The sequence below is a fragment of the Phaseolus vulgaris genome, chromosome 3, assembly GCF_000499845.2.
Source record: "Phaseolus vulgaris cultivar G19833 chromosome 3, P. vulgaris v2.0, whole genome shotgun sequence".
Taxonomy (NCBI): Eukaryota; Viridiplantae; Streptophyta; class Magnoliopsida; order Fabales; family Fabaceae; genus Phaseolus; species Phaseolus vulgaris.
This window is the reverse complement of record NC_023757.2, coordinates 17,135,893-17,161,811: the sequence shown is the minus strand read 5'-3', so window position 1 is coordinate 17,161,811 and position 25,919 is coordinate 17,135,893. Positions and strand designations below refer to the sequence as shown.

Below are 25,919 nucleotides of genomic sequence, written 5' to 3'. Positions count from 1 at the left end.
ATGAATATCTGAAATCAATACAAGTAGAATCCTATTCCAGCACCTTGATCAATCACAAACTCTTAAGCAATCTCAGCACTTTGAAAAACTCTTTAGAAAAACTTTGTCAAAAAAATTCTTAATTCTCAAATATGTTTTTCTTAATATATTTAAAGATGTAGTTTGTTATCAAATCTTAACAAACTCTTAAATAGCATTAAAAGATTGGTCAAAACATTTAATGACTAGAGCGTATTCAGTTAAAGCATTTAAAGCTCAGTCAAACACAAAACAGTTTTTCTGTTATGGTTCCAAAACAAACAATCGGTTGTTTCCTCGAATCAATCGGTTGTTTTGGTACTTAACAGTTTCAACCATTCAAAAACAGTTTTCAATCTTTCTCAAAACACCTAAGTCTAAACAATCGGTTGTTTCGACAAAACAATCGGTTGTTTCAACTTAGTTTGAAAAACATTTTACTTTCATAAAGATTGAGATGCTAATTGCTTGAGATTTAATCAAAGGGTGGATTACAACATATAAACTACCCTAGAACAAAGCTTAAACCAGCACAGCAACATCAAGCAAAGCAGAGGCTTCAACATCCTTTAAAGGATTTGGATTCTTCAAAACATTGAACACCACTTGGTTCAACAATCTCCCCCTATTTTATGAAGACAAATCCCTGGTGCTTGTGTTGTACCTGATTAAATCTGAAGCATTTTCTGCAGAAAAAGCATTTATACTATCCAAAGCTTCTTACCGCAGCTTGTTAGATTTTAACTCATTTAAAGAATATAACATGATAAACAATCGGTTGTTTACACGAAACAATCGGTTGTTTCTATCAGCAGCAGCAGAAAACACTTTTATATCAGAGTTTTTAACATTTTGTGCAATATCAGACATAGATATACAAGAACTAATAATACTCCCCCTATTTGTCTTCACAAATAGACTTTAACATGTACCACAAACAGATTTAAGAGAGATTATTAAGATCAAGAATACCTAACTCATTTCTTAAGAAGAAAAACCTCTCTTTTGGTAATGGTTTTGTGAAGATGTCAGCTAGCTGCAGTTTGGTGTCCACAAACTTCACTTCACAGTTCCCATTTTGCACATGATCTCTGATGAAATGATGTCTTATTTCAATATGTTTGGTCCTTGAGTGCTGATTGGTAAGATTGATTGCACTTGTGTTATCACACATCAAGGGAACCTTGCTGATTTGTAAACCAAAATCTGCAAGTTGTTGTTTGAGCCATAGAATCTGTGCACAGCAGCTACCAGCAACTATATATTCAGCCTCAGCAGTAGAGAGAGCAACACATGCTTGCTTCTTGCTATGCCATGAGATTAGGCTTGAGCCAAGAAGGTGACAAGTGCCACTTGTGCTTTTTCTATCTAGCTTGCAACCTGCAAAGTCAGAATCTAAATAACCAATTAAATGTATTGGAGAGTGAAAAGGATACAATAGATGATGTTCCTTTGAGATATTTCAGAATTCTTTTTGCAGCTTTGAAGTGTGACTCTTTAGGATTTGCTTGATATCTTGCCCATAGACACACCGCAAACATGATGTCCGGTCTACTAGCTGTTAGATAAAGCAAGGATCCAATCAAACCTCTGTATTTTGTTTGATCTATACTCTTTCCAGCAGCATCCGCATCCATGTAGCAACTTGATGGCATTGGAGTGCTTGCTTCTTTGCAATTCTCCATTTCAAATTTCTTGAGAATCTCCTTGCAATATTTTGATTGACTTAAGAAGATCCCATCCTTTGTTTTCTTAACCTGCAATCCAAGAAAGAAAGATAGTTCTCCCATCATAGACATATCAAACTCACCTTTCATTGCAGCCACAAATTCTTCACACAATCTATCTTGTGTAGCACCAAAGATGATGTCATCAACATAGATTTGCACAAGAATTATTTCTGCATTTGACTTCTTGATGAAGAGAGTCTTGTCTACCATTCCTCTTTCATAACCATGAGATAGCAGAAAGTTGCTAAGCCTCTCATACCACTGCCTTGGAGCTTGTTTCAGTCCATACAAAGCTTTCTTCAACTTGAAGACATGGTTGGGATACTTGTGATCTTCAAAACCCGGTGGTTGATCTACATAGACTTCCTCATTGATGTAGCCATTCAAGAAGGCACTCTTTACATCCATTTGGAAGAGTTTAAAACCACTCATACAAGCAAAGGCCAGCAATAGCCTCACAGCCTCCAATCTAGCCACAGGAGCAAAGCTTTCACCATAGTCTATGCCCTCTTCTTGATTGTAGCCTTTAGCAACTAGCCTTGCTTTGTTCCTAGTGATCACTCCATCCCCATCTAGCTTGTTCCTGAAAACCCATTTCGAACTAATAATATTCATTTCATTAGTTTTAGGGACAAGAAACCATACCTCATTCCTTTCAAACTGATTTAGCTCTTCATGCATAGCTTCTACTCACTTCTCATCCTTGAGAGCTTCCTCAATTGACTTTGGTTCAATTTGAGAGACAAAAGTTGTGTGCCTGCAGTAGTTTGAGATGGAGCTACGTGTGGAGACACCTTCCTTTATCTGCCCTATGATGTTATCCACTGACAGATCTCTAGGAATCCTCCACTCTTTGGGCAGCTCACTCTGTTGCAGAATTTCAATCGATTGTTTCTGCGAATCAACCGGTTGTTTTTCTGCACAGATTTCCAGCTTCTCCAAACTGATGCTCTGTTCATCTTCCTCAACACTGATCTTTGGGATCTGACTGATTCTGCGATCTACCTCATCAAAGACAACGTGAACTGATTCTTCTACAGTCATCAACCTTTTGTTGTAGACTCTATATTCATGGCTTGTGAGTGAATAACCAATGAAAATACCAAGGTCAGCTTTTTCATCAAACTTTCCCAAGCTTTCCTTTCCATTGTTGAGAATAAAACAGCTACAGCCAAAGACTTTGAGGTGACTGATGTTGGGCTTCCTTCCATTTAAAAGTTCATATGGAGTTTTCTTCAAAATGGGCCTTATAAGTACCCTATTCATCACATAACAAGAGGTACTCACTGCATCTGCCCAAAAATACTTAGGAAGTCATGATTCACTAAGCATTGTTCTAGCAAGCTCTTCAAGAGACCTATTCTTCCTCTCTACAACTCCATTTTGCTGTGGTGTTCTTGGTGCAGAGAAATTGTGCAGAATCCCCAACTTCTCACAGAACTTGACAAACTTCTCATTATGAAATTCTCCTCCATGGTCACTCCTTATAGATCCTATGTTGTTTTTCTTTGTGTTTTGTAGTCTTCTTGCTAGCTTTTTGAATGCAGCAAAGGCATCACTCTTTGATTCCAAGAACAAGGTCCAAGTGTACCTAGAGAAATCGTCAACAATAACAAGGGCATAATAATTTCCACCAAGACTCATAGTTCTAGAGGGTCCAAAGAGATCCAAGTGAAGGAGTTCAAGAGGTCTCAAAGAAGAGACAACATTTTTGGTTTTAAAAGAACTTTTCACTTGTTTCCCTTTTTGGCATGCTTCACAAATGTGATCCCTCTCAAACTTGAGTTTTGGCAGCCCAATCACAAGATCTTTTGATATTAGCTTGTTCAAATGATTCATGTGAATATGAGCAATTCTTCTATGCCAAAGCCAAGATTCATCTTGCTTGGATAGAAGACATCCAATTGAACATGGTGAAGAGATATCTAGAAGATACACATTATTAACTCTCTTACCTACCAACATTACCTCTTTGGTGTTGGGTAGACAGATTTCAGATGTGTTTGTCTTGAACATCACTTGATATCCCTTGTCACAAAGTTGGCTAATGCTCAGCAGATTATGCTTTAGGCCTTCAACAAAGAGCACATCATGAATCACCAAGATGCTCTCATCTCCTATGGATCCTCTTCCAAGAATTCTTCCTTTGTTGTTATCTCCATAGGTGACATGACCCTCTTGCTTGAAGGATATTCTCAGGAACTTTGATTTGTCCCCTGTCATATGCTTGGAGCATCCACTGTCCAAGTACCAAAGTTGCTTGCTCTCCTCCAAGATTTCCTACAAAAGAGATTTTCAAGTACAAAGGTTTGGTCCCCTTATGAATGTGGGTCCATCTGGTTTATACTCATCAACAAAAGCTTTATTTCCCTTGGGAATCCACTTCATAAGCCCTTTAGGAACAACATGTTTTCTGATTTTACAGAATCGCACAGAATGGCCTCTTTTCATGCAATAGAAGCATGCAATCGGTTGTTTCGATGATCCAATCAATTGTTTTTCTGTCATTTTCGAAAATGATTTTGAAAATCTATCTTGTTTGTTTTGTGGATTAAAACCCAATCCAGATTTTCCAAAAACACAATTTTGAGATGCTAGCACACTCTCAAAGTTTGATTGGCCTTTAGAAAGCTTATCCACTGTTTTAACAAGATAATGGACCTTCTTTTCAATATTTTTCGCAATTTTCGCAAACTAGAGTATCACACTTGCAAGAGGAATTTTTGTAAATGATTTCCAGATTTTCAAAATCTGTTTATGAATGTTCTAAATCTTCTTCCAGTGCCTTTACTCTGTTTTCAAGCCAACTGTTCTTTTCTTTTAACCGATTGTTCAAGAGAGCCAATCGGTTGGCTTCTTCATGCGTTTCTTGAAAAGCTTGAAGTAATTGACCATAATTTTCAGAGTTTGAAGAGTTTGATGAACTTACACTACTTAAGTCATCCTCTTTTCTGGCCATGAAGCAAGGATTGAGGCTTTTCTTATTTTGCCTTCTCTTTCTTCTTGCTTGACTTTTTGTCATTGCTTCCTTTGGTTCATGAGCAGCCTTGAGTGTCTCCCACATTTCCTTAGCAGTTTTGCACTTTGATATCCTGAAAAATTCATTAGTATCTAGTGCAGAAGCTATAATGTTTTGAGTAGACCTATCAAACTGAGCCATCTTACATTCATCATTTGTCCATTTGGACAAAGGTTTTGCAATGAAAGACTTATCCTTTTTGAACTTTGGAATGTAAGGACCATTCTCAATTGAGTCCCAAATTCTTTGATCAATAGATTCAATAAATATTTTCATTCTTGCTTCCCAAAACTTATAATTCAATCCACAGAATAAAGGTGGTTTGTAGATTTGAAGCACCCTCCTCAAAAGATAGTTTTCCAGCCATAGAAAGAAAATTTTAGATCAACTTGAATAACTTTCAAGAACCAAGCTCTTGATGCCAATTGTTAGAATATATAGCCTTAAATGAGAGGGGGGGTGAATTGTTAAAGAAAGATTTTAGTAAACTTTTCAGCTTAGAATGAAAATTCTTCAAAAGAACCTTGATTAAGGATTCAGTTTTTCAAAACAAATAGCAAAAGCACAAAGCTGGAAACACAATCGGTTGTTTTAGCGAAACAATCGGTTGTTTATACCAGTTTCAAAATGACAAAACTGAATTTAAAGAGATAGGGATGGAGAAATTTTACACAGTTGTTTATACTAGTTCACTCCAAATCCAGAGCTACATCCAGTCTTCTCAAAACCCTGAGGATATACACTAAGTAATCACCACATGATCACTTACACAACAACCAAGAGAATGACCTTGAACACCTCAAGAAACACACTCTCCTTGGCCAACATTAAGATTGCTGATCTTGAACACCTCAAGAACACACAGCCAATCTCAGCAAACACAGAAACGAATTGTTCAACAAATTACAAAGATTACACTTGTTACAGATGAATATCTGAAATCAATACAAGTAGAATCCTATTCCAGCACCTTGATCAATCACAAACTCTTAAGCAATCTCAGCACTTTGAAAAACTCTTTAGAAAAACTTTGTCAAAAAAATTCTTAATTCTCAAATCTGTTTTTCTTAATATATTCAAAGATGTAGTTTGTTATCAAATCTTAACAAACTCTTAAATAGCATTAAAAGATTGGTCAAAGCATTTAATGACTGGAGCGTATTCAGTTAAAGCATTTAAAGCTCAGTCAAACACAAAACATTTTTTCTGTTATGGTTCCAAAACAAACAATCGGTTGTTTCCTCGAATCAATCGGTTGTTTTGGTACTTAACAGTTTCAACCATTCAAAAACAGTTTTCAATCTTTCTCAAAACACCTAAGTATAAACAATCGGTTGTTTCGACAAAACAATCGATTGTTTCAACTTAGTTTGAAAAACATTTTACTTTCATAAAGATTGAGATGCTAATTGCTTGAGATTTAATCAAAGGGTAGATTACAACATATAAACTACCCCAGAACAAAGCTTAAACCAGCACAGCAACATCAAGCAAAGCAAAGGCTTCAACATCCTTCAAAGGATTTGGATTCTTCAAAACATTGAACACCACTTGGTTCAACATTTCCTTGACTTGTATTGACGCACACACTCTTTTATCTTCTTGCTACTTTTACTGTTTAAACTCATATCTTCTTCATTCTATATGTTAAACTTTATTTTGATTCTTATAACTGCTCCTGTCGTTTCCTTGGATTTTCTGTTGCATGTTCCCCTTATCGTGAGGGGAGGTTTTCATTGTGAACTGGGTTGTTCCGCCTTGGCATTCTTCGCAAGGGAAACAAACTCTTAACTGTCCTCGTCTTCGCTGAAAGGCGCGAGGGGATTTGTTCTCTACGAACCTACCTCTCTGCTCGCAATACTTCTAGCGCAAAAGAAATTAATTCTTCACTGACCTCAGCTTCGCCCAGGGCGAGGAGGATTTAGCTTGATAACTGTTCCGTTTAGCCTTAGCGCTCTCACTCGAGAGGGGAGGTGTTCTCTACGAACTTACCTCTCTACCTACGAGGCTTCTAACGCAAGGAAAACGATTGCTCGACTGACCTCAGCTTTGCTCAAAGGCGGGGAGGATTTATCTATTATGTTTAACTTTAGCGCTTTTACTCGAGAGGGGAGGTGCTCTCTGCGAACCTACCTCTCCACCTACGAGACTTCTAACGTAAGGCAAACAAATTCTTAACTGACCTTTGCTTCACTCGAGGGCGAGGAGGATTTATCTATTAAATGACCTCAGCTTCGCTCGAGCACGAGGAGGATTTATCTGGCGAACTATTTTGTTCAACCTTGGCGCTTTCACTCGAGAGAGGAGGTGTTCTCTCACGTACCTACCTCTCTGCTCACAAGACTTCTAACGCAAGGAAGTTTCTCTCCAGGCTCTTAGCATACTCTGCTTCCCCTGGGCGTAAGACCTTGAAACTGACCCTGCCTTTATTCGGGGGCCAAACCGATCGCCTAGTTGATCATCACTGGTTATCCCGGTTCTGGACTCTACAGTCTTCTGAACCGGGGCTTGCACCGTTTGACCGGGAGTATTGCTTGAGTTGGAGATTCTCTCTCCAATCCCTCTTTCCCCAGAGTTGCCAAACGGATCAGATTTGGTTCTGCAAGCGATTTCTGTTGTGGCCTCGTTGGGTTAGAGCGGCTGATCTTGGGTAGGGGGATTCTCTCAATGTACGGTGGTCCATTAGTTACCATAGATACCCCTCGTCTTGCTTTGAGGCTATTCTCGTAGCATCGCTTGGCCTCCTTCTGATCTGACTTGATGGTAATCACCTTTCCTGTAAGGTCCGGTAACTTCATCTTCATGTGCCTTGTCAACGGCATCGCCCCTAACCTATTCAGCGTTAGTCTGCCCAACAACATGTTATAAGCAGAGAAGGTGTTAACGACAAGGTACTTGATGCTCTCCGTTCGTGACGCGGTACCATCGGTGAAGGTGGTCCTCAGCTCCTAGTATCCCCGCACCTCTACCTGGTCTCTTGCGAAACCGTAAAGACAGCCGCCATAAGGCCTTAACATGTCGGGGGATAGTTGCAGCTTGTTGAAAGTCGTACAAAACATTACGTCTGCCGAGCTTCCCTGATCTACTAGCACGCGGTGCACGTTCCTTCTCGTGGTTACCGTTGAGATTACCACTGGATCGTTGTCATGGGGGACAACGTCCTCTAGGTTGGCCTTAGTAAAGACCAGGTCTACGTCGAAGGCTCGATTTTCTGTGCTTCTCCTGACATCACCGTTCGTGAGTATCTTCTTCGCTAAGAAGCGGCACAGCCTCCACCTGAGAACCCTCCTGCGATGGTGTGGACCTCACCATGTACGGGGACTTCGTGCCCCAGGTCACCCCCTGTTGCCGCGCGTCTTCGATCCTCTGTTTTTCTTGCAGGTAATCTCTTAGGAGACCGTTCTTCACCAGCTCATCTAGCTGATGTCCCAATGCTAAGCAATTGCGTATGGGGTGGCCGTATGCTTGGTGGAACTCACACCATACGTTCTTGTTGCGCCCGAGCTTCTTGTCGGTCTTGGGAGGCACCTTTAGTCTCTCCGCTATGTTTGGGATAGAGATGAGGTCTTTCAGCTGTACTATGAAGTCGTGCCTTGGCGACACGTTATCTCTCCCATGCCCCCTTGTATTAGGCCTTTAATAGGGTTGTTGTTTCACGGGAGGCTTCGTCTCTATCGTCGCCTTGTGGACCCTTAGGGCATGAGGGCGATCTATCGCGCGTGGCTGCGTGGGGACCACACATATGCGCTTTTCACTAAGTTCTTCCTCCACCATAATGTGGGCCACCGCGCAGCGCTTTATTTCAGCGAAGGTCTTGGGGTGGTTCCGTATGAGTGACTCGCTGAAGCGTCCCGGTACGATGCCCTTCCTAAATGCGTGCACCATCATCTTTTCTTCTGTGAGGTTCAACCTCACCACTTGCGCTCCAAAACGGTAGAGGAACTCCTTCAGAGACTTTCCTTGATACTGTTTTACATCAAAGAGGTCATAGGAGACTGACGGGGGGGCTCTATTCACGAGGTATTATGCCCTGAACAACTTTGTGAGTTGCGGGAACGATGTTACATGGCCATCAGGGAGGCTCATGAACCACTTCATCACTGTTCCTGCCAAAGTGCTCATGAACAGCTTGCATCGCTCCGGAGCCCCCAACTAGCATCATCTATGTATGGAAGGCCGCAAGGTAGGCCTCCGGGTCTTCCATCCCGGTGAAGGTCACCTTGGGCCCCACGAGCGTGGCTGGTATCACTGCCTTCACAATCTCTGTCGAGAACGGTGTTGGGAATTCTCTAGGTGGCGTCACATGCCCCTGATCAGCACCCTCACACTCAGCCGTGTGGGTTTGCAGGTCTCTACGCAACTCCTCGTTCATGGCTTGCGACTCTACCAAATCAGCTTGGATGCTTTCTTGATATGCTCTTGACACGACCACTTCCTCCTTAAGGGCTCACATCATCTCCATAACCTGCTGCAGGGTGAGGCCCTCACCCCCATTTGGTGCAGCAAGTCCTTGCCTCGTACTTCTCATCTCTTGGGCCTTCCTGGTTCTTGCTTGTGGGACAATGTTTTGTATCGTGCCCCACGGTGGGTGCCAAATGTTCCTGCCGGTTGACTCGAAATGCCTTCGTACGTCTACGTCACGCTCACGTTTAGAGTCTCTGCGTTCGCGTATGGTTTCCCTGTGATGAACACCTGAAACACAAAGACAATGGGCGCCTTAGCGGCCGTTTGCACTTTGATGCTCAAGTCAGTACTAGGGCTAGGAAACACCAAAAATTGTATACTCTTGCTCTTGTGTGTGTGTAACGACACAAGAGGATTCTCCCCTGGCCCAGCTTGTTAACTTACTATTTATAAACTGAAAACTAGGATTTCTTAGGATAACCTAGCGCGTGGGGTCCCTAACTAGAGTGCAACCTGATCACCTGGATGCCTCCTCGTGCACCTGATCTCTGGGATCACCCGCCTCTAAGAGTGCCCTAGCTGTTCACGTGCCATGCATGCAGCTCGCCCCTGATCGTGGCCCTTGCTGGCCATATCCTTCGAGTGGCTTTTATACTTTGTGTCACGCCTGAACGCGTCGTCCACTCTACACGCATGGGCACTCGTGATCTAGGCTTCTCCCTTACTAATAATTGGTGTATGATTTGGGATCCACTTCTCGTGGCCCATCTCTACTGTTTGGATCTGATGTCCGACCTCTCCACACTATTTAGTGACAAGTCGGTGCATCCTGATGATCGATGCCTGAACACTCTCGGCTCCTTGGTGCACGTGCTTTACGAGGTACTGGCCCGCACTGTTGGTGAGACCCGCTTACGTGGCACCAACATTACTAGTGGTTAGTCAACGCCCGGGGACTGGTCGGTACAATAGTTATAAAGGACTACATGTTCATCCATCGAAAGATATAATGTAAAAATAAAAAGTTACAAGAAGAAGTCATTCTCGTTGTACGATTTGGCCGTCCACCACGTATTTAGATTCATGGAAAAGGGAAGGATGTGTGTCGGGGAATGCACAACTAAATTGAGCGACAGCATCCTGAAACCCTTCGTCGTAGGCCGCAGCAGCGTCATTCAGAAGTTCCTCTTCAGCCCTCTTGAAAGACTCAGATTTCTCTGCCAACTCACCTTTCAGTACGACCAAATCTCCTTCTCCCTTCCCCAAAAGGACTTCACGCCGTGTGGTCCTATCCTCTAGGTCAGCCATCTCCCCTTTTTAACTCAGTCAACTGATCACCCAACTCAATGTTGCGGGTACGCAAGGGAAGAATCTTGGCCTCTAGTTCAACTGCCTCCATGCTCTTATCCTGAAGGGCCTTCTTGACGTCCTTCTCAATCTGACGAAGGTTGGCCACCTCCAAGTACAAAGCAGTCTCACGGTTGGCAAAAACCTGTTCCCTGGTCGCAAGATCGTCCTTCACTTTCGCCAATTTTTTCTCTAGGTTACTGGAAGCTTGAGCCTTGACAAGAGCCTGATCGGAAGCCAGTGCGAGTCCCCCAAAGAACTCAGCCATGCGGTCCCGAAAAAGATTATTGTCTAGGCCTTTCAGCTCACCGCTTCAGGAATAACCAAATGCCTGTCTAAACAGCGATGGAAAGGATGCTGGGGATTCAGTCTCTTGACTCCAAGTAGCACTCCCTTCCCTGCCCCCCAAGGCAGTAGGGAAGGGGGAGGATGCACTCGGAGGATGATCTACGAAGTGGGGAGCACCAGCTGAAGCAGAAGCTGAGGGCACCATAGATGCACCTACCCTCGGTCGCTTATGGACTAAGCCAGTGCAGGTGTCCTCATCATCCGATTCAACCACCAACACCCCCCCTAAGTTTGCTGGCAGCAGGGGCCAGATTCATCGGCTGAGTGGCCGGGACAGTTGATGAAGAGGGAGCCAAGGGTACCGAGAGACTCGTCCCAGCGGCAACCGCCCTTTGTTTGACCAGAAGGTCCGCCAATTTCCTTTTCTTATCCTCGTTAAGGTGCATACCTATGCAATAGAAGCAGGTCAACATAAAGGCAAATGAAATGCAAATGCTTGAAGAACTAGAGCAGAAGGGAGACGTACCAATATAGCTATCAAGGTCCTCGGGCCTGTACTCGCGTTTGAGTAGCTCCAAAGTACTCAGAGGAGCAACAAACCTAGATAAAAGCTCACATACCCCTCTCTCCAAGACAGAAAGATCCTCGAAATGTCGAACCCGCCGTAGGTTCGGCTTCTCTGTCCAATATAGAGGAAACCCATCCAAAAGAGAAGGGTCCCTGTGGTTGCAACGAACTTTAAAAAAGTTCTTCTTGAACCCTTTGTACGAATGCTGAAAAAGCGTTAAAAGCACTCTCCCAGCCACGCCGTTAAGGCTAACCCACAACTTTTTCCCTGGGTCCTTGACCTCAAAGAAATAGAGGAAGACGTCCACCGATGGTGTAAGGCCAAGACTGCAACAGAGAATCATGAACACCCGCACAAACACCCAACTATTAGGATGAAGCTGGGCGGGGGCTACATTCAATTCAGTAGGGGGTGAAAGGCAACCAGAGCCCCAACCTTCGGAAAAAGGTCGAATAAACGAAACAGAAGGCGCCCTTCGGGTCGGGGGCTTCGTCAACACACACTGGTTCCCCCATATGCAAGCCACCATCCGCACGAACTTATCATGGTCTTTACCGAAAATGCGTGACTGGTGGCATGATTGTCTCTTCCTATAAGCGGATATGCTTTTTAAGGTCGTGAAAGTAGACATCTCCCCCAAAAGGTCTGCTGGAGCCCAGTGGTACAGAGACTCGTAAAAAGAGGTAGGCAGGGGGGGGGGGGACTGAGGAAAGTGGAGGAACAGAAGAGGACGACGAGGTCGAAGCAGAGTCAGAAGGGGAAACTGGTTCAGAAACTCGTCTCGTTCGCTTGGTCATCTTGACGAGAAAGCTAAAGAGAAAAAAGAAAGGAGACACCTTAGAAGGGAAGCCGCGTGATTCACCGATACCAGAGGAAACCTAGAGAGATGAAAACTCAGAAAATATAAGCAATAGAAATTGTACCGATCAGGTAATCGGAAGTGATGACGTGGCGGTAAGCGATAATGTAGGCGTGTTGAACGGGACACCTGGCTCACAAAAGGGAAGTACATCGAGAAGTCTGTGTAGTCGCCAATTGTTGGCTTGGCATTCTCCGATCTCTAGTATGTATAACCGGCGGTCACCAGGCTTGCGTCATAGTCGCCGTATGTGAGTTCCAGGAGATCAGGTGGTTAGAGACCGCCGAAAGGGGCACATCGCCGAAAGATCAGGAAGGCTTGCTTAAGGCTTTCAAGAAGTACAAGTACGGAAGACGAGGTTATCAGACGATCACTCCTTAGCCAGAGGTCGGGGTAAGGGAGCAGTTTCCCAGAACATGCATGATGTGCAAGTGAAGCAGATCGTGATAGCGGCAGGCGAGACCACAGAGAAGGTGTGCATGGTGACACCCCGTACTCGCCACTTAAGGGGTCGCGCTCCAAGGAAGCTGTGCACCAAGTTACTCCTTGCATGGGTAACTTAGTTGAAATAGCTCGAAGAGTAGAAGTGACACTCAAGTGGAGAGGGATCCAGATGGTGACACGTGTACAGTTGGATGTGAGCCACGTGTCCAGAGGTGTAACCGTCAGGAGAGAGAAACGCTCAGGTATATAAGGAACTCTTAACAGACTTTTGAGGTACACTTTTAGAACACTTCAGTACACTGAGATTCACTGCGCACGGTTCCTGGAGTTTAGATATTCTCTCTGAGTTTTTGGTGATTCCGTCACTGACTTGAGCGTCGGAGCGTGATCGGCCGTAGCGACGCCACTCTGTTTCTTTGTTTTCTTCAGGTTCTTACGAGGAATTGAGACGTGAAGATCGAAGGCTAACGTGGTGCGAAGCTGATAGAGAAAAGCATCCTTGACATGGCAAGACTCTTGCACTCAGGTCTACCGGTAGGATCCGAAATCAATGTGCAAAGAAACGCGAAAGTCAAAACAGTCCCAGGCAGTTGTAAGCACACTACAAGCAGCGAAATCATAAATGGCAAAGCGATCGGGAAATAAAAATCATACCTTTCGAACATTGTGATTCGAGGGTTTACGTTTCAGAGGAAAGAGAAGCGAGCGTTTACGCTTTGCAGAATTCTAAGTGAAGGGTCATGTAAGCGAAAGTAATGAAACAGTGGCGGGAACGCAAGGGTTAAAAGTGTTTGAACAATACATGTAGGTCGCGCAGCGCGATCACTTAGTCTCTTCACTGAAATAAGTTACAGCTCGAGACTGGGGGGCTTGTGTCCCGACCAGTCCTCGGTCATTGACCCAAAGACTGACCTCAAACATCGCGCACTGGTGTATGGTAATGAAAGGGGGTCACTTAAGGTGGGCCCCAGACGCACTTACCAGGGGATTGGTTAGTCTTTGGGTTTGCTACCCCAAACCTGATGTCGAAGATCGATATCGGACCTCATTTGTAGGGGGATAAGATCGGACATCGGCTGTCAGGATGAAGTAAAAGCCCCGTAAGGTGGGCCCCTAGAAATTCATTAAGATAACATATGTATAGGAAGCCTAAGGCACGAGGGATCCGTGCATGAGGAATGTATGACGCATGAAGGCGCAACATAGTGGGTAATCCTAGGAGGCGTAAGGGCCCAGTAGAATTAGGGTTTCCAGAGAAGTTGCATGCATGGCACGTGGGTACTTAGGGCACCCGCGAAACAAATGGCGCGGATTATTAGGTGCACCAAGTTGGGACCTAGGCGGCACTCTGATTATTCTTTGCACTCCAGTTAAAGGAAGTTCATGTGCCAGATACGCGAAGATTACGCAATAGCGGCAGAAGGACATTTCCCTAGGAACCCTAGACAGTGGTAACAGAACAAAGGCAAACCCTAGTTTCAACCTATATAAAGGGTGTTAAGAACCCTAGTAAGGTACACAACTTTTGAGACTAAAGCTATTTTATACACTTGATGGTTTTTGCCCTAATACTGACTTGAGCGTCGGAGTGCAAACGACCGCTATGGCGCCCTTTTTTCTTTGCAGGTGAGAAGCTTCTTGGTGGAGAAGTCACGATTCTCAGGCAAGGATAGAAGGGCCAAAACAGCCGTAGAAGATTACCGGTGAGGCAAGTCAACCGGACAGAAAAATCACGATAGTTTTAAGTGAAACTTTTAGTACATGCTAGAATACAAGTCACTTTTAATTGTAGTTTAAAACTTGGTAGAATAATGAAGTCTTGTTTATTTAATTGAATTGTGCTTAAACTTAATTAAACGATATTTTTGTGCCTTGCCTGGTCAAATTGAGTTTAAATATGGAATTTGTGAAGGGTATAGTTGAAATTTGGTATATTAAACTTGTTAAGAAAGTATAACTAATAGAATAGGTTTTTTTTGCGAGTTTTGTATGCATTTTGAATTGTTGCATAAAAATATTATTTTGATTCATTTTCGTTCAAATGAGATGTTATATCTCAAACAAAAATGATACACAGTTGAATTTTGCTTATGTTGATTTATTGTTTGAAATTCAAGCAAGAAAAAAAAAATTACCATATTCTTTAATTGGATTTCACTATATAGCAAAACAGTATTGCTCAAGCCACATTTCCAAATGTCACTTTTATTCTTTAAGCTTAGTTTTTTTTAAGGGAATCAAGTGATTTTATGAATTTGAATAATGTTACAATGATTTAAATATTATTGGAATGTGTATGAAGTGATGAATATATGGAATGGAGTTTAGTCGATGTCACAAACATAAAATGAACCTTTTATTTAAATGTATGTATTAAGTACAAACTCTAATTATTGCGCATTTGAAACATGGAGAGTACCAAATATATAAAATGTCTTAAACTTACGCTAATTTTTGAAGTCGCATACATATTTAAATGAGTCATGTGCTAGTATGAACATAATAGGCATTTTTTGAAAGACATGAATAAATATTTTTTATTGAATATCTTTTTGCTATATTAATCTCATGATTTATAATTCATAAATTATTAATAGAATTTGATGAAGTTCTCCTTGGCTCCTTCTAAAGTTATTTGGTTTGATGTGAATTTGATGGAAGCAGAAATGGGTCAAATTGGCATGAGTTTTGGAGTGTTGTAGGAGAATGGTGCTAGGAAGCAGGTTAGAGCTACCTTTTAGCTTTGTCTCTAGGACTTATCCACTAAAGAGTGAGAGTAAGAGATAAGAGAGACTTAGAAAAAGAATTCTCAAATCATTTAGGTATAAATTCATTACACAGTCCAAGTTTAAGAATTATATAAGAGAAACTCTATATTTATAGAAATAAAGTGACTATTAGAGCTCTCATAAACTCTCCATTTATGAAGTGACACGTGATACCTAAAAAATTCTTCATTGGTGGATAGCTAAGTGATAATCTATGTCTTGAAAAGCTCTCCATTCATAGGTATCATATGGTACAAGGGAGAGGAAAAGACAAGTAGGAGGCACCTCATATGCTCCAAGAAGAAGAGGAGAAGGAAGGAAGGAGAAGAAATGTGCCTTGTAGGAAGCTCATGTGGCGCCATGTGTGTGTCATGTGGGCAGCCTAATGAGCTTCTCTAAAATTCTATAATCCTAGTTTAAAATGACCTAAATACAAGACCCAAAATTCTTATATAGAAATTAGAGACAAAAATTGAAATCCTATTTACTCTATATAAATTTTACAAGACTTTAGAAAGATAATCTTCTAATCAAAACTTCTTCTCTTATAAGTCTGATTGTTTAGGTGACTAGGATGGTTGTCCATCAAAATTGAATTAATTATAGTTGTGATATGATGACTTATATATGATTGAATTTGTATTTATTGTTACCTTTGTTTTCAACAATATATCCTTTATTTGTTATATGTAAAAAAATATTGATTGTACTTGATACTTAAGATGTTAATGGAGAACCCAAGAGTTAAATATGAAGAGGAGACGTAATAATAATTTCATTTTATTACTTTTTGGGACGAATTTATATATATTATTTATATTTTATTTGGTATAACTTTTAGTTATGAAAACATTGTGTTGAGTAGTAATAGATGACACCTTATAAATGAAGGTTTGGTAAGTGAGAGTATTATAAATGTTAATTAATCTAATTTTTAAAATTAATATTACTAATTAATCAATTTGATATTTAATCTTCTAAACCTAGTTATTAAATTTGAAAATTATGGTTAATTTGTTTTCTGAGCATGGTAATCATGATTTTTTTTTTTTGTGCGAGGCTCATGTAATAGTACAAGACATGAGCGACACCTGAGATTCCAATAGCAAGCTACGGTTGTAGATTCTCCCCTTGACAAGATTAATTTAATAACGTTTGAGCCAATGACGCACATATGAGATAAGAACAAATACTACATTTGATCTTAGCCAAAAGGTAATTATGATTTATTTTAAGTGATTTTATAGTTAACTTTAGAATTTAATGTTGCAGAGAATGAATTCACTATCAACGTATATTTATTATAGACGTTGTCCCTTGTATAATGTACTCAGTTGGACTTTTTTTAATAATGAAAAATGATAATAAAAAAATAAGAACTCATAAAAAAAACACCTAACAAAATTACAATTTAGTGCAAGCCATATGTTAAAACCACAATCAATCATACAAAAGATATTAGAAAGAGTAAACATATCCACAAATATTATAATTTAACGATACAATAAAAAAATTATTTAAAATAAACAATGAAGTAGGGATTTTTATTAGGTTTTCCGTTTTAATGGAATAAAAAGAAAAAGAAAAAGAAATGTTAATGGAAAATATGATAGAATTCTTTGAATTAAATATAATCACAAAGTAAACTAATTTTGAATGTATTATTGTCTCATCTTTTGCCTTTCAAACTTTTGAACGTTATAATATTTTCATTTTAGTAACGAATTTGACAAGAGTATTTGACCAATCCCATAACATCACAACTCAATTAAACAATTGGCAAAAAAAAATCTTTCCTTCAAAACTCAAAAGGGGTAAACAGAGTTTTCATAAATTTTCAGGTTATTGTAGTTTAATACATCGTTATCATGATATTAAGTTTGCATAACAATAGAAGATTTATTTACTCGTTTATGCTGTTGGAGATGAATCCATTATTGAAGGATTTCTTAGATTTGGAACAAATTTTCAGTATTAAAACAATAAAATAAGTTCTGACAAAAATATCCTAGTAGAAGCGTGTGTGGGGATTACCTCATTGGGCAAGGTCCCACCCGCGCCACCATTAGTAGCAAAAACAATACCAAGATTACCTTAAAAAATCGATCTTTATTTTTTTGTCGGTTTTAAGCATGCATCGTTCACCATTAAGTGTTTTTTTTCCTTCAATTCAGAGAAGGAAAAAAAGTTGGCATTGGCAAATAAACGACATTGCACGGACGCACACAGGGACTGCAACACAGCTAAACACTGATTCATTAATTCATTATGAGTTGATCATTATATTGGTTGAAAGATTTTTGGTGTTATTGTCTTCATATCTCTCTTATGCTCTCTCCTTTGTCTTCGTTAATCCTTTAGCTGCCTTCTATTGTCTTCGACTTTCTCAACTCTTGTTTGTACATTACAACAACAAAATAGCGGCTTTTGAAGAACGGGTCCCATCTGTTTGTGTGGTTTGTGGCCACACTTTCTACGCATCTCTCTCTTTACCACCTCAAAATGCGTCTTTTTCGCCAACTCTATGTGCTTGATTCAGATTCGCTTCTTCCTCCTCCTTTTCTACAATTCTGAGATTTTTAACGTGCCCAGAGCTTAAAACACAAAGTGGGTCGGTTTTACAGCTTAAAAGGTTTGTGTTTTGGTCGTGCCAGTGCCCTATGAGATTAGATTCTACGCGGGAAAGCGACAGCAGAGACATTGTGGCTCCTTGGCGACACCGATCATTGCAGTGGGTTTGACTAGAGATGATGGCCACCAGAAATATTGTGTTGCTGCTGCTTTCTATTACTGTTGTTGCTCAGATTGTGCTCTACACTGACCCTCTTGGCACCTTCAGGTACCCCTTTGGTATGTGTTTGTGTCTCTCTCTTTTTCTTCGTTTATTGGAAACTGCTTTGTTTTAAATGGTTCTAATCTTCTCCTAAGCTTTTCCAAGGAGCTAAATTCTTTGTTTGTCTGGATTGTCTTTTGTATGCGTTTTTCAGCTGAGCAGGAGGTAATTGAAGCTGTAACTGCTTTTGTGAGTAATATACCTGATAGATTGAATTTTATTCAAGCAAAATTAGATCTCTGACTTAGTGGGTTTTCTATTGTTATGTTATCTCAGGCTGTCAGTGGATCAGATTCTGGCCATTTGAATCTCCTTTCCCAGGCATATTTTCCTTCTACTCCATAACGCAAGTTTGTGATGAAGTTTTCCTTTATGGCTGGCGGCTGCATGTACGGGTGAACTAAATTCTTGATAATTTCTTTGAAAACAGGAATTTTCTGCTGCCCTTGAGGAACCAAGTGTGGTTGTAGAGGACACTACAAACACAAAGAATTTGCGTCGTGGTATTTTGTTTGTTCTTGTTCAGCAAGATTTTTTTCCCTTCTCTGCTGGGGTTCTGTTTCTTGTTTTTTCATTATTGTCTACTCTATTGTTTGGTTGGCCTAGGCTTTCTCTTTCCCAAGCAGGGGGAGCATGCATCTGCCAGGGTATTGTCAGCTACAAATGAGGGAGGTCAAACTAAAGGTGAGAACCCCATCAAACTGGTGACCGAGGGAATTAAGAGAGGAAATCAAAGCAGCAACCTGGATAAATATGATACAACTGGTGATAGTGTAAATGGGGAAGATGCTATTGATGTTGATGACAATGAAGGGAAACTAGCTAAATCTTTTGATGCTTCTGATCAAGCATCTGAAACTTTGGTAAGTGATATATGTGCCTCTTGATTTTTCTGACTTTGTTCAGTTTTGGTTCTAATGTTTCTAAAGGATTCTGGTTATGCTAAACAAATTATGCCCATCAGTGCATGTATGTCTAGTAGTGGGTCACTCATCTATGAAGTATAATACACTTGAAAGCTTCTGATGCTTGGACCCTGAATTGACAATGCTATGAGGAATTTAAGACCAGGCTGTATTGTTTCCATTGCTAGCTTTGCCATACTTTATTATTAATTGAAAATGTGTTCATGTTTTAATGCCCTTTTTGGTCAAGTTGATGCCATGGAAATCTAAAAAGGCAGGTTCTTGCGCCCTTGATGAACACATCTTGGGCCAGATTTACTTACATAATCGATTGAGACCCAAACATTTTATATGGGGTTTAAAGTGCAATTATGGCAGTGCAATTATGTTAAAAAACATATGTATGTTGGTTGAGTTCAAGCTTTTCCCTTCTCTCACTCTCTCCTTTGGTTTTCATAAATATGAGCCTTGTAGTGCTTCAAAAGAACTTGAGTCAAGAGGCTATCAATATGAATGGAACTAATGCCAACAGCCAAAATATATTTTTATATTCGAACTCCTAATCTGTGCTCGTGTTTCCTGGACCATACTTATATAGTTTAAATTATTTCATTCCCTGGCCTCCTGAACAATGAACAGGAACAAATAAGTGTTGCCATCACTGGGCATTACTTTATTTTCTTAACTTACATATTCAGAAAAAAATATCAAATTATATTAATATAATAAAGGTTAATCAACCTCAATGCAGGTTGAAGTTTTCTTCTTGACATTTGGTGCATCCTCTTTCAGGACACTAAGCAGGAGCAACAACATACTGAATCTTCTGGTAAAATAACCAAGAAAGGACCGTCATTATTGGGAACTGATAAGCATAATGATCCAACGCCAGCTGATGCTCGTCTGCGACAACTAAAAGATCAGCTCATCCAGGCCAAGGTATATCTTTCCCTTCAGGCAGTAAGGAACATTCCCCATCTCACTCGAGAGCTTCGGTTACGGGTGAAGGAAGTCTCACGAACACTAGGAGATGCAAGCAAAGATTCTGATTTGCCAAGGAAGTAAGTGTAACTTAAAGAATCTTGTTATGCATGTCATCGGGTTTTCATGTTTTTATAACTCACAAATTAGTTTTTCATCTTTTAAGTTTATCTGCACATATATGGATGTTGAGTAGTTCAATTCTGCACTGAGCTACATTTTATTACTCAGTCTTTAATCTTATTTTATACTTTGTATAAATGCAGTGCAAATGAGAGAATGAAGGCAATGGAGCAAACATTGATGAAAGGAAGGCAAGTTCAAAATGATTGTGCTGCTGCTGTGAAGAAGCTTAGGGCTATGCTTCACTCAACAGAGGAGCAGCTTCGTGTGCACAAGAAGCAGACCTTGTTTTTAACACAGTTGATAGCAAAAACAGTGCCTAAAGGTCTCCATTGTCTTCCATTGCGCCTTACAACTGAGTATTATACCTTGAATACTTCTCAGCAACAATTCCCAAACCAACAGAAGTTAGAAGACCCTCGACTATACCACTATGCTATATTTTCAGATAACATATTGGCAACAGCTGTCGTTGTGAATTCTACTGTTGCCCATGCTAAGGTAACTTATGTTCGCAGAAATTTCTCAGGTTGTTTTTATCTTCCAGGCTTATGAAACACCGATGAAAATTTGGTTTGTCTTTGCAGTTACTGTACTACTGTGTCTATTTTGACTCAAAGAAATTCGTTTCCATTTCTTCTGGCCCCTATAGTCAGTGAAGAATTAAAAATGAAAAGAAAGAAACTGGAGCTATTTGATATTAATAGTGGCTATGCCATTTCGGATTATATCATTATGTTACTTTAATAAAATTGCAGGACACCTCAAAACATGTTTTCCACATCGTCACTGATAGGCTCAATTATGCGGCAATGAGGATGTGGTTTTTGGTGAATCCACCACGAAAGGCAACCATTGAAGTTGAGAACATTGAAGACTTTACATGGTTGAATTCAAGTTACAGTCCAGTTCTTAAGCAGTTGGGTTCTCCTTCTATGATAGATTTTTACTTTAAGACTCATCGGGCAAGTTCCGATTCGAACTTAAAGTTTAGGAATCCCAAATATTTATCTATATTGAACCACCTTCGTTTCTACCTGCCTGAGATCTTTCCAAAGCTCAACAAAGTGCTATTCTTAGATGATGATATAGTTGTGCAGAAGGATCTGACTGGTCTTTGGTCAATTGATTTGAAGGGCAATGTTAATGGTGCAGTAGAAACTTGTAGAGAAAGTTTCCATCGTTTTGACCGCTATCTCAATTTCTCAAATCCTCTTATTGCAAAGAATTTTGACCCTAATGCATGTGGATGGGCATACGGCATGAATATTTTTGATTTGGTTCAATGGAAGAAGCAAAACATCACCGAGGTGTACCACAATTGGCAGAAGCTGGTAAGCAAAACACAGTGTTTTCTATTTTCTTAATATCAGATTGTATAAGTATACTATATAGTGTCATGTATCATATATGAATCATTTCTTAATGTTAATTTAGATTATCATCTAGGATCTGTTTCCTTATTTCGTCTTTTTCTGTTAGGATTGGTTATTCTATAATTTTTTTATCCTGTCATGTTTTCTTTTCTTAATTAGTTAGGATCATAATATAGTGTAATTAAAGGTTAGGTCTAGGTTTTAAACATCAATACAGGGTAACAAATCTAATTTAATATCAACAACAGTTTCATTCTCATTTACCTCTCCCTCCATTTTTGTGTAAAATCCCATAATTTTAACATGATATCAAAGTGTCATTGTATCATCTTCTGTGACTTATTCTGTCACTACTTTGGTGTTGAGCTCTCTAAAACTTGGATTCTACTTTATTTTCAGGATTCTTCATGTTTTATTTTTTTTCTCTTGTTATGTGAACCTCTCTAAAAGTGGGAGTTGTAGAGTTTTTACTCCCTTTTACTGTATTGTTCCTTCTGATGAGTCTACCCTCTTCTGGTTTGTGTATTCATTCCGACTACAGTCTTCTCTGTCCTGGATAGTTTCTAGTCAGCGTTCCTCATTTCTGCAGTTGATGGTAATGTTCTTTATTTTGACCGTTATTTTCATCTACTTCCCTGACATCTCTTGTGTGTCCTTACAACTGTACTTCTCACTGGGATTCAATCTATCGTAAACTTTTGGAGTGTTTCACAAATAGTTTCTGGTCACCATTGCGGATTCCCCATTGTCCTGTCATCATTTTAACAGGTTCAAATATATGACTTTCTTGGGTATCTTTTTGTTATTGTTCTCAACCAGCTACCAGCCTTGGCCACAACTTCTCGGCTTGTCTCCACTGCTTTCCTAAAGAAATCACCTTGATTTTGAAGCTTCCCTAGTGATATGTCCTTGGTCTTGCAACTTTATTAGAAGTACCTAATTAATTAGTCAAGGGTATTGGTCTAAAAAAGGGTTAATGCTCCGGGTTTCACATGGTCATTGCATTGTAATACATCTCAATAAATATCATGTATGTTCTCTTTTATTTTCTTCCCTCCCAGTATACCTAAAATCTCATAATTTCAACATATACAATATTTTGGTGCTTAATCTCAGTATTGAGACCAATGAAGATGAAGTGGCATGCACCTGTTCCTGTTTTGTTTCTTTCTGATGTGAATTGTGAACTGATGTTTCATTTGTAACCAAACTGACATACAGAATCATGATAGACGACTATGGAAGTTAGGAACACTGCCGCCTGGTCTTATAACATTCTGGAAACGCACTTTCCCACTGCACCGTTCTTGGCATGTCTTGGGTCTAGGCTACAACCCCAATACCAACCAAAAAGAAATTGAACGGGCTGCTGTTATACACTACAATGGAAACATGAAACCATGGCTTGAGATTACTATTCCCAAGTTCCGAGGTTATTGGACGAAGTATGTTGACCATGATCTTGTGTATTTGCGAGAATGCAACATCAATCCATAGATGGTACATTTTATCTTCAAAGTTTTCTTGGCATTTGGTATGCTCTTATAGGTCTGCAATTCCATGTGTAGGGCTTGTATTTTTTTTAAAGCTTTATTTTTTATACATTCTCCATCAGTCAGACTTGGATTTCGGCACGGAAAAATTTCCCCAGCCAAAATCAATTTGCTCACACCCTTATTAGTTGAATGGAAGAAAAACATTTTGTGGGTATGTTTGATCATGACATTGGGTAAAAAAAAAAAGGCAAGTTGAGTGGGTATTATACAACGACAATTTAGTAGTACCACTGACTGAACCGAAACAAAAAAAAAAGATTGGGTTGTATGCTGCTAAGGGATACGAATATGGCACATCACATTCAAAGCAGGGTCCAATATTGTGGCAGTGGAACCCTCTCCTATGCTGCTTCTTCACGGATCACATCACACTGTAAGCGTGTATATAGCTTTTAGTGATTTATGTTTACGTGAAGTTCTGTGAATACCTAAACACCCCTTATTCAGTCACCTTAATTTGGATGATTACAGGGATTTTAATTGCTTTAAGTAGTTCAGAGTATGATCAACTGTTTTCCTATCTTTACAACTGCATAAAAATGGTTGACATCCATAAAAAAAAATAACGTCATCCCAATATGCTAACATCTTAAAGAAAAAAACTTGTTAACATTGATAAAATATCCTAACTGACATATGATGACGAGAAAATCCTAATTAATTAATGTTGATAAAAATAATAATATTAATATATATTCTCACATTGGTAAAAATATTAATTGAAAATAATATATATTGATATTAACCAAAGAATTGAGTTTAACATCAGTCGACAATTGAAAAAAAATTAAAAAATAATCAGAATCAAATTTAACATGAAATGAATTTTATTAACATAGTCTAAAGCAAATAACAAGTCAATGGTTTCTCGATTTTATTCCTCTTAATCAAAGTTGAATTAACATATCTCAATCTCAATCGAAGTTCAACCATAACGAGAATATAAATTAAGAGAAAAAAAGAGTGGAAAGACTTTCAAATTTATACCTTTTATATAAAAATTTTAAATTTCTCTAATATCAAAATATTCAAATTACTTTTATAAATTCATACAATTTCCTTTTTTAGTTTTTTTATTTAAACAAAATATTTTATTATAAAACTTTTTAAATTCTTTTAAAGACGAGTTATCCTCTAAACATCCTTCATCCTAACTCAAATTAAATATACATGAGCCACAACACACAAAAATGTTTGGTTTACATAATAAGAATAATAATTAAATATGAAGTTAATCCTTAGAATTTAATGTCCTTTATTTTTTGTTTTTTTATAATTTTCTTTCATCCTTTGTTTAAATGGAAGATGAAAAATGAAAAAGTAAAAAATATTAAAATAAAATTATTTTGAAGTAGAAAAAAAAGATAAGATATATAGAAAACAATACATATATTTATTATACTGAAAATATAAATGTTGATAAAATATTAACTATGTAATCAATTATACTAAACACGTAAAACATGTAATGTAATATAAATATTAATAAATTATTAACGATTTTTCTTTTATATTTATATAAAAATTAAACATCTCTTATTGTTGAACTTTTATTTTTTTTCTCTTAAAAATGTTTATTGACATCAACATTTATATAGCATCACGTCATCAATATTACGAAAATGTATCAATAATAATATCACATCAGTATCATGTTAAAGGATTAAAAAAGTTATAAACTAAAAAATTACACTTATACACCCAATCAAATATTTAAATCTTAAATATAAGCGATAAACATAATTTAACATAATCTTAAATATATTCCGGAAGATAGTGATGTAGGGCTTCGTTGGTCTCTTGTTCCTGTTTCCATACGGTATCGACGGGTCGATCTTTTCCTGTGGAAAAACTAGCAAATAACATTACTAGCATGTTAAAAAGGAGGAATTGAGATCTCACCTATGGATGAAATTAATGAAGACCTTTTCCCTTCCTTTGATTGCCTCTATTTTGAGAAATTTTATTCTGGACACAGATTTTACTTCAAACATATTTTCACAAGGATTTTTTTTATGAGAGAAGAGTTTATGTTAATGTATGGTTCAATTTTATAAATTTTTTTTCTTTTAATTCTATTTTTTTCTCTATCTCTTCTTTCATGTATCTTTCTTTAAGAGTTTGTAATTATTTCTTAAATTCTTTTTCTCTTCTAACATATTTTTTTTTCTCCATTTATAAACTTTCTTCATTTTTCTACAAAGTCTTTCATTTTTTCTCTAAGCTTATTTTTTTTCACATATTAAGGCGGGACAAATTTTCTTCTCATACACATCTCCAATTTAGGACTTCTGATTTTCTACCAATTCTAACATGGTTTCCATTTGTGTCCACCAAGACCTGGCATATTCTTGAAAACTTAGGGTAACCAAGAAAAATCTACTAAATTCATCCAATTGATATTTTTCAAAGATTTGATCAACCTTTGTCTCCTATTCTAGATATGCTTCAACATTTTTATTTTCATCAAAGTAGGAAATATATACTTCAGCTCTGTAGAATAATATAAACTTTTGGGTTGAAAACACATTCCTTCCTTTCTTTGATAATAGGGGTTATAAATCTTTCTTTTTTTACTATACTCATCATCTCTATGACGGTTGCCTTCTTGGCCCAAAGCTCTTGTCCTAAGAGAGCTAGACGAATTTCTCCTTCTTTTTTTCTTAAAATTCTAAGTTCCTTCTTAGGAATGGCAAGATA

The 25,919-nt window shown here is 38.8% G+C and overlaps 1 protein-coding gene and 1 pseudogene across 3 annotated transcripts; one reads left to right on the top strand and one right to left on the bottom strand.

Moving 5' to 3' along the window:
- Positions 1–16,490: 16,490 nt before the first annotated feature.
- On the bottom strand, positions 16,491–16,673 carry LOC137808856 (U2 spliceosomal RNA; annotated as a pseudogene).
- Positions 16,674–17,569: 896 nt separating this feature from the next.
- LOC137806813 (probable galacturonosyltransferase 4) lies at positions 17,570–23,373 on the top strand. 3 transcript variants are annotated; one of them, XM_068607114.1, is made up of 9 exons: positions 17,570–18,295; positions 18,433–18,467; positions 18,555–18,599; positions 18,709–18,781; positions 18,885–19,141; positions 19,976–20,244; positions 20,431–20,788; positions 21,046–21,621; positions 22,885–23,373. In XM_068607114.1, exons 1-9 carry the CDS (start codon positions 18,193–18,195, stop codon positions 23,158–23,160), a joined length of 1,992 nt encoding a protein of 663 aa, XP_068463215.1. In that variant the 5' UTR covers positions 17,570–18,192; the 3' UTR covers positions 23,161–23,373. The 3 variants fall into 3 exon arrangements, with proteins under 3 accessions (XP_068463215.1, XP_068463214.1, XP_068463213.1); XM_068607113.1 differs by having other exon boundaries at positions 17,599–18,284; positions 18,374–18,443; XM_068607112.1 differs by having other exon boundaries at positions 18,047–18,284; positions 18,374–18,467.
- Positions 23,374–25,919: the final 2,546 nt, after the last annotated feature.

What these genes read in the sequence shown, in the direction of transcription:
- LOC137806813 (XM_068607112.1), top strand. Translation starts at nt 18,193, where the DNA reads ATGATGGCCACCAGAAATATTGTGTTGCTGCTGCTTTCTATTACTGTT. An exon ending in TTGAAGCTGTAACTGCTTTT is followed by an intron (nt 18,468 to 18,554) that starts GTGAGTAATATA and finishes ATGTTATCTCAG; the next exon opens with GCTGTCAGTGGATCAGATTC. An exon ending in CTACTGTTGCCCATGCTAAG is followed by an intron (nt 20,789 to 21,045) that starts GTAACTTATGTT and finishes ATAAAATTGCAG; the next exon opens with GACACCTCAAAACATGTTTT.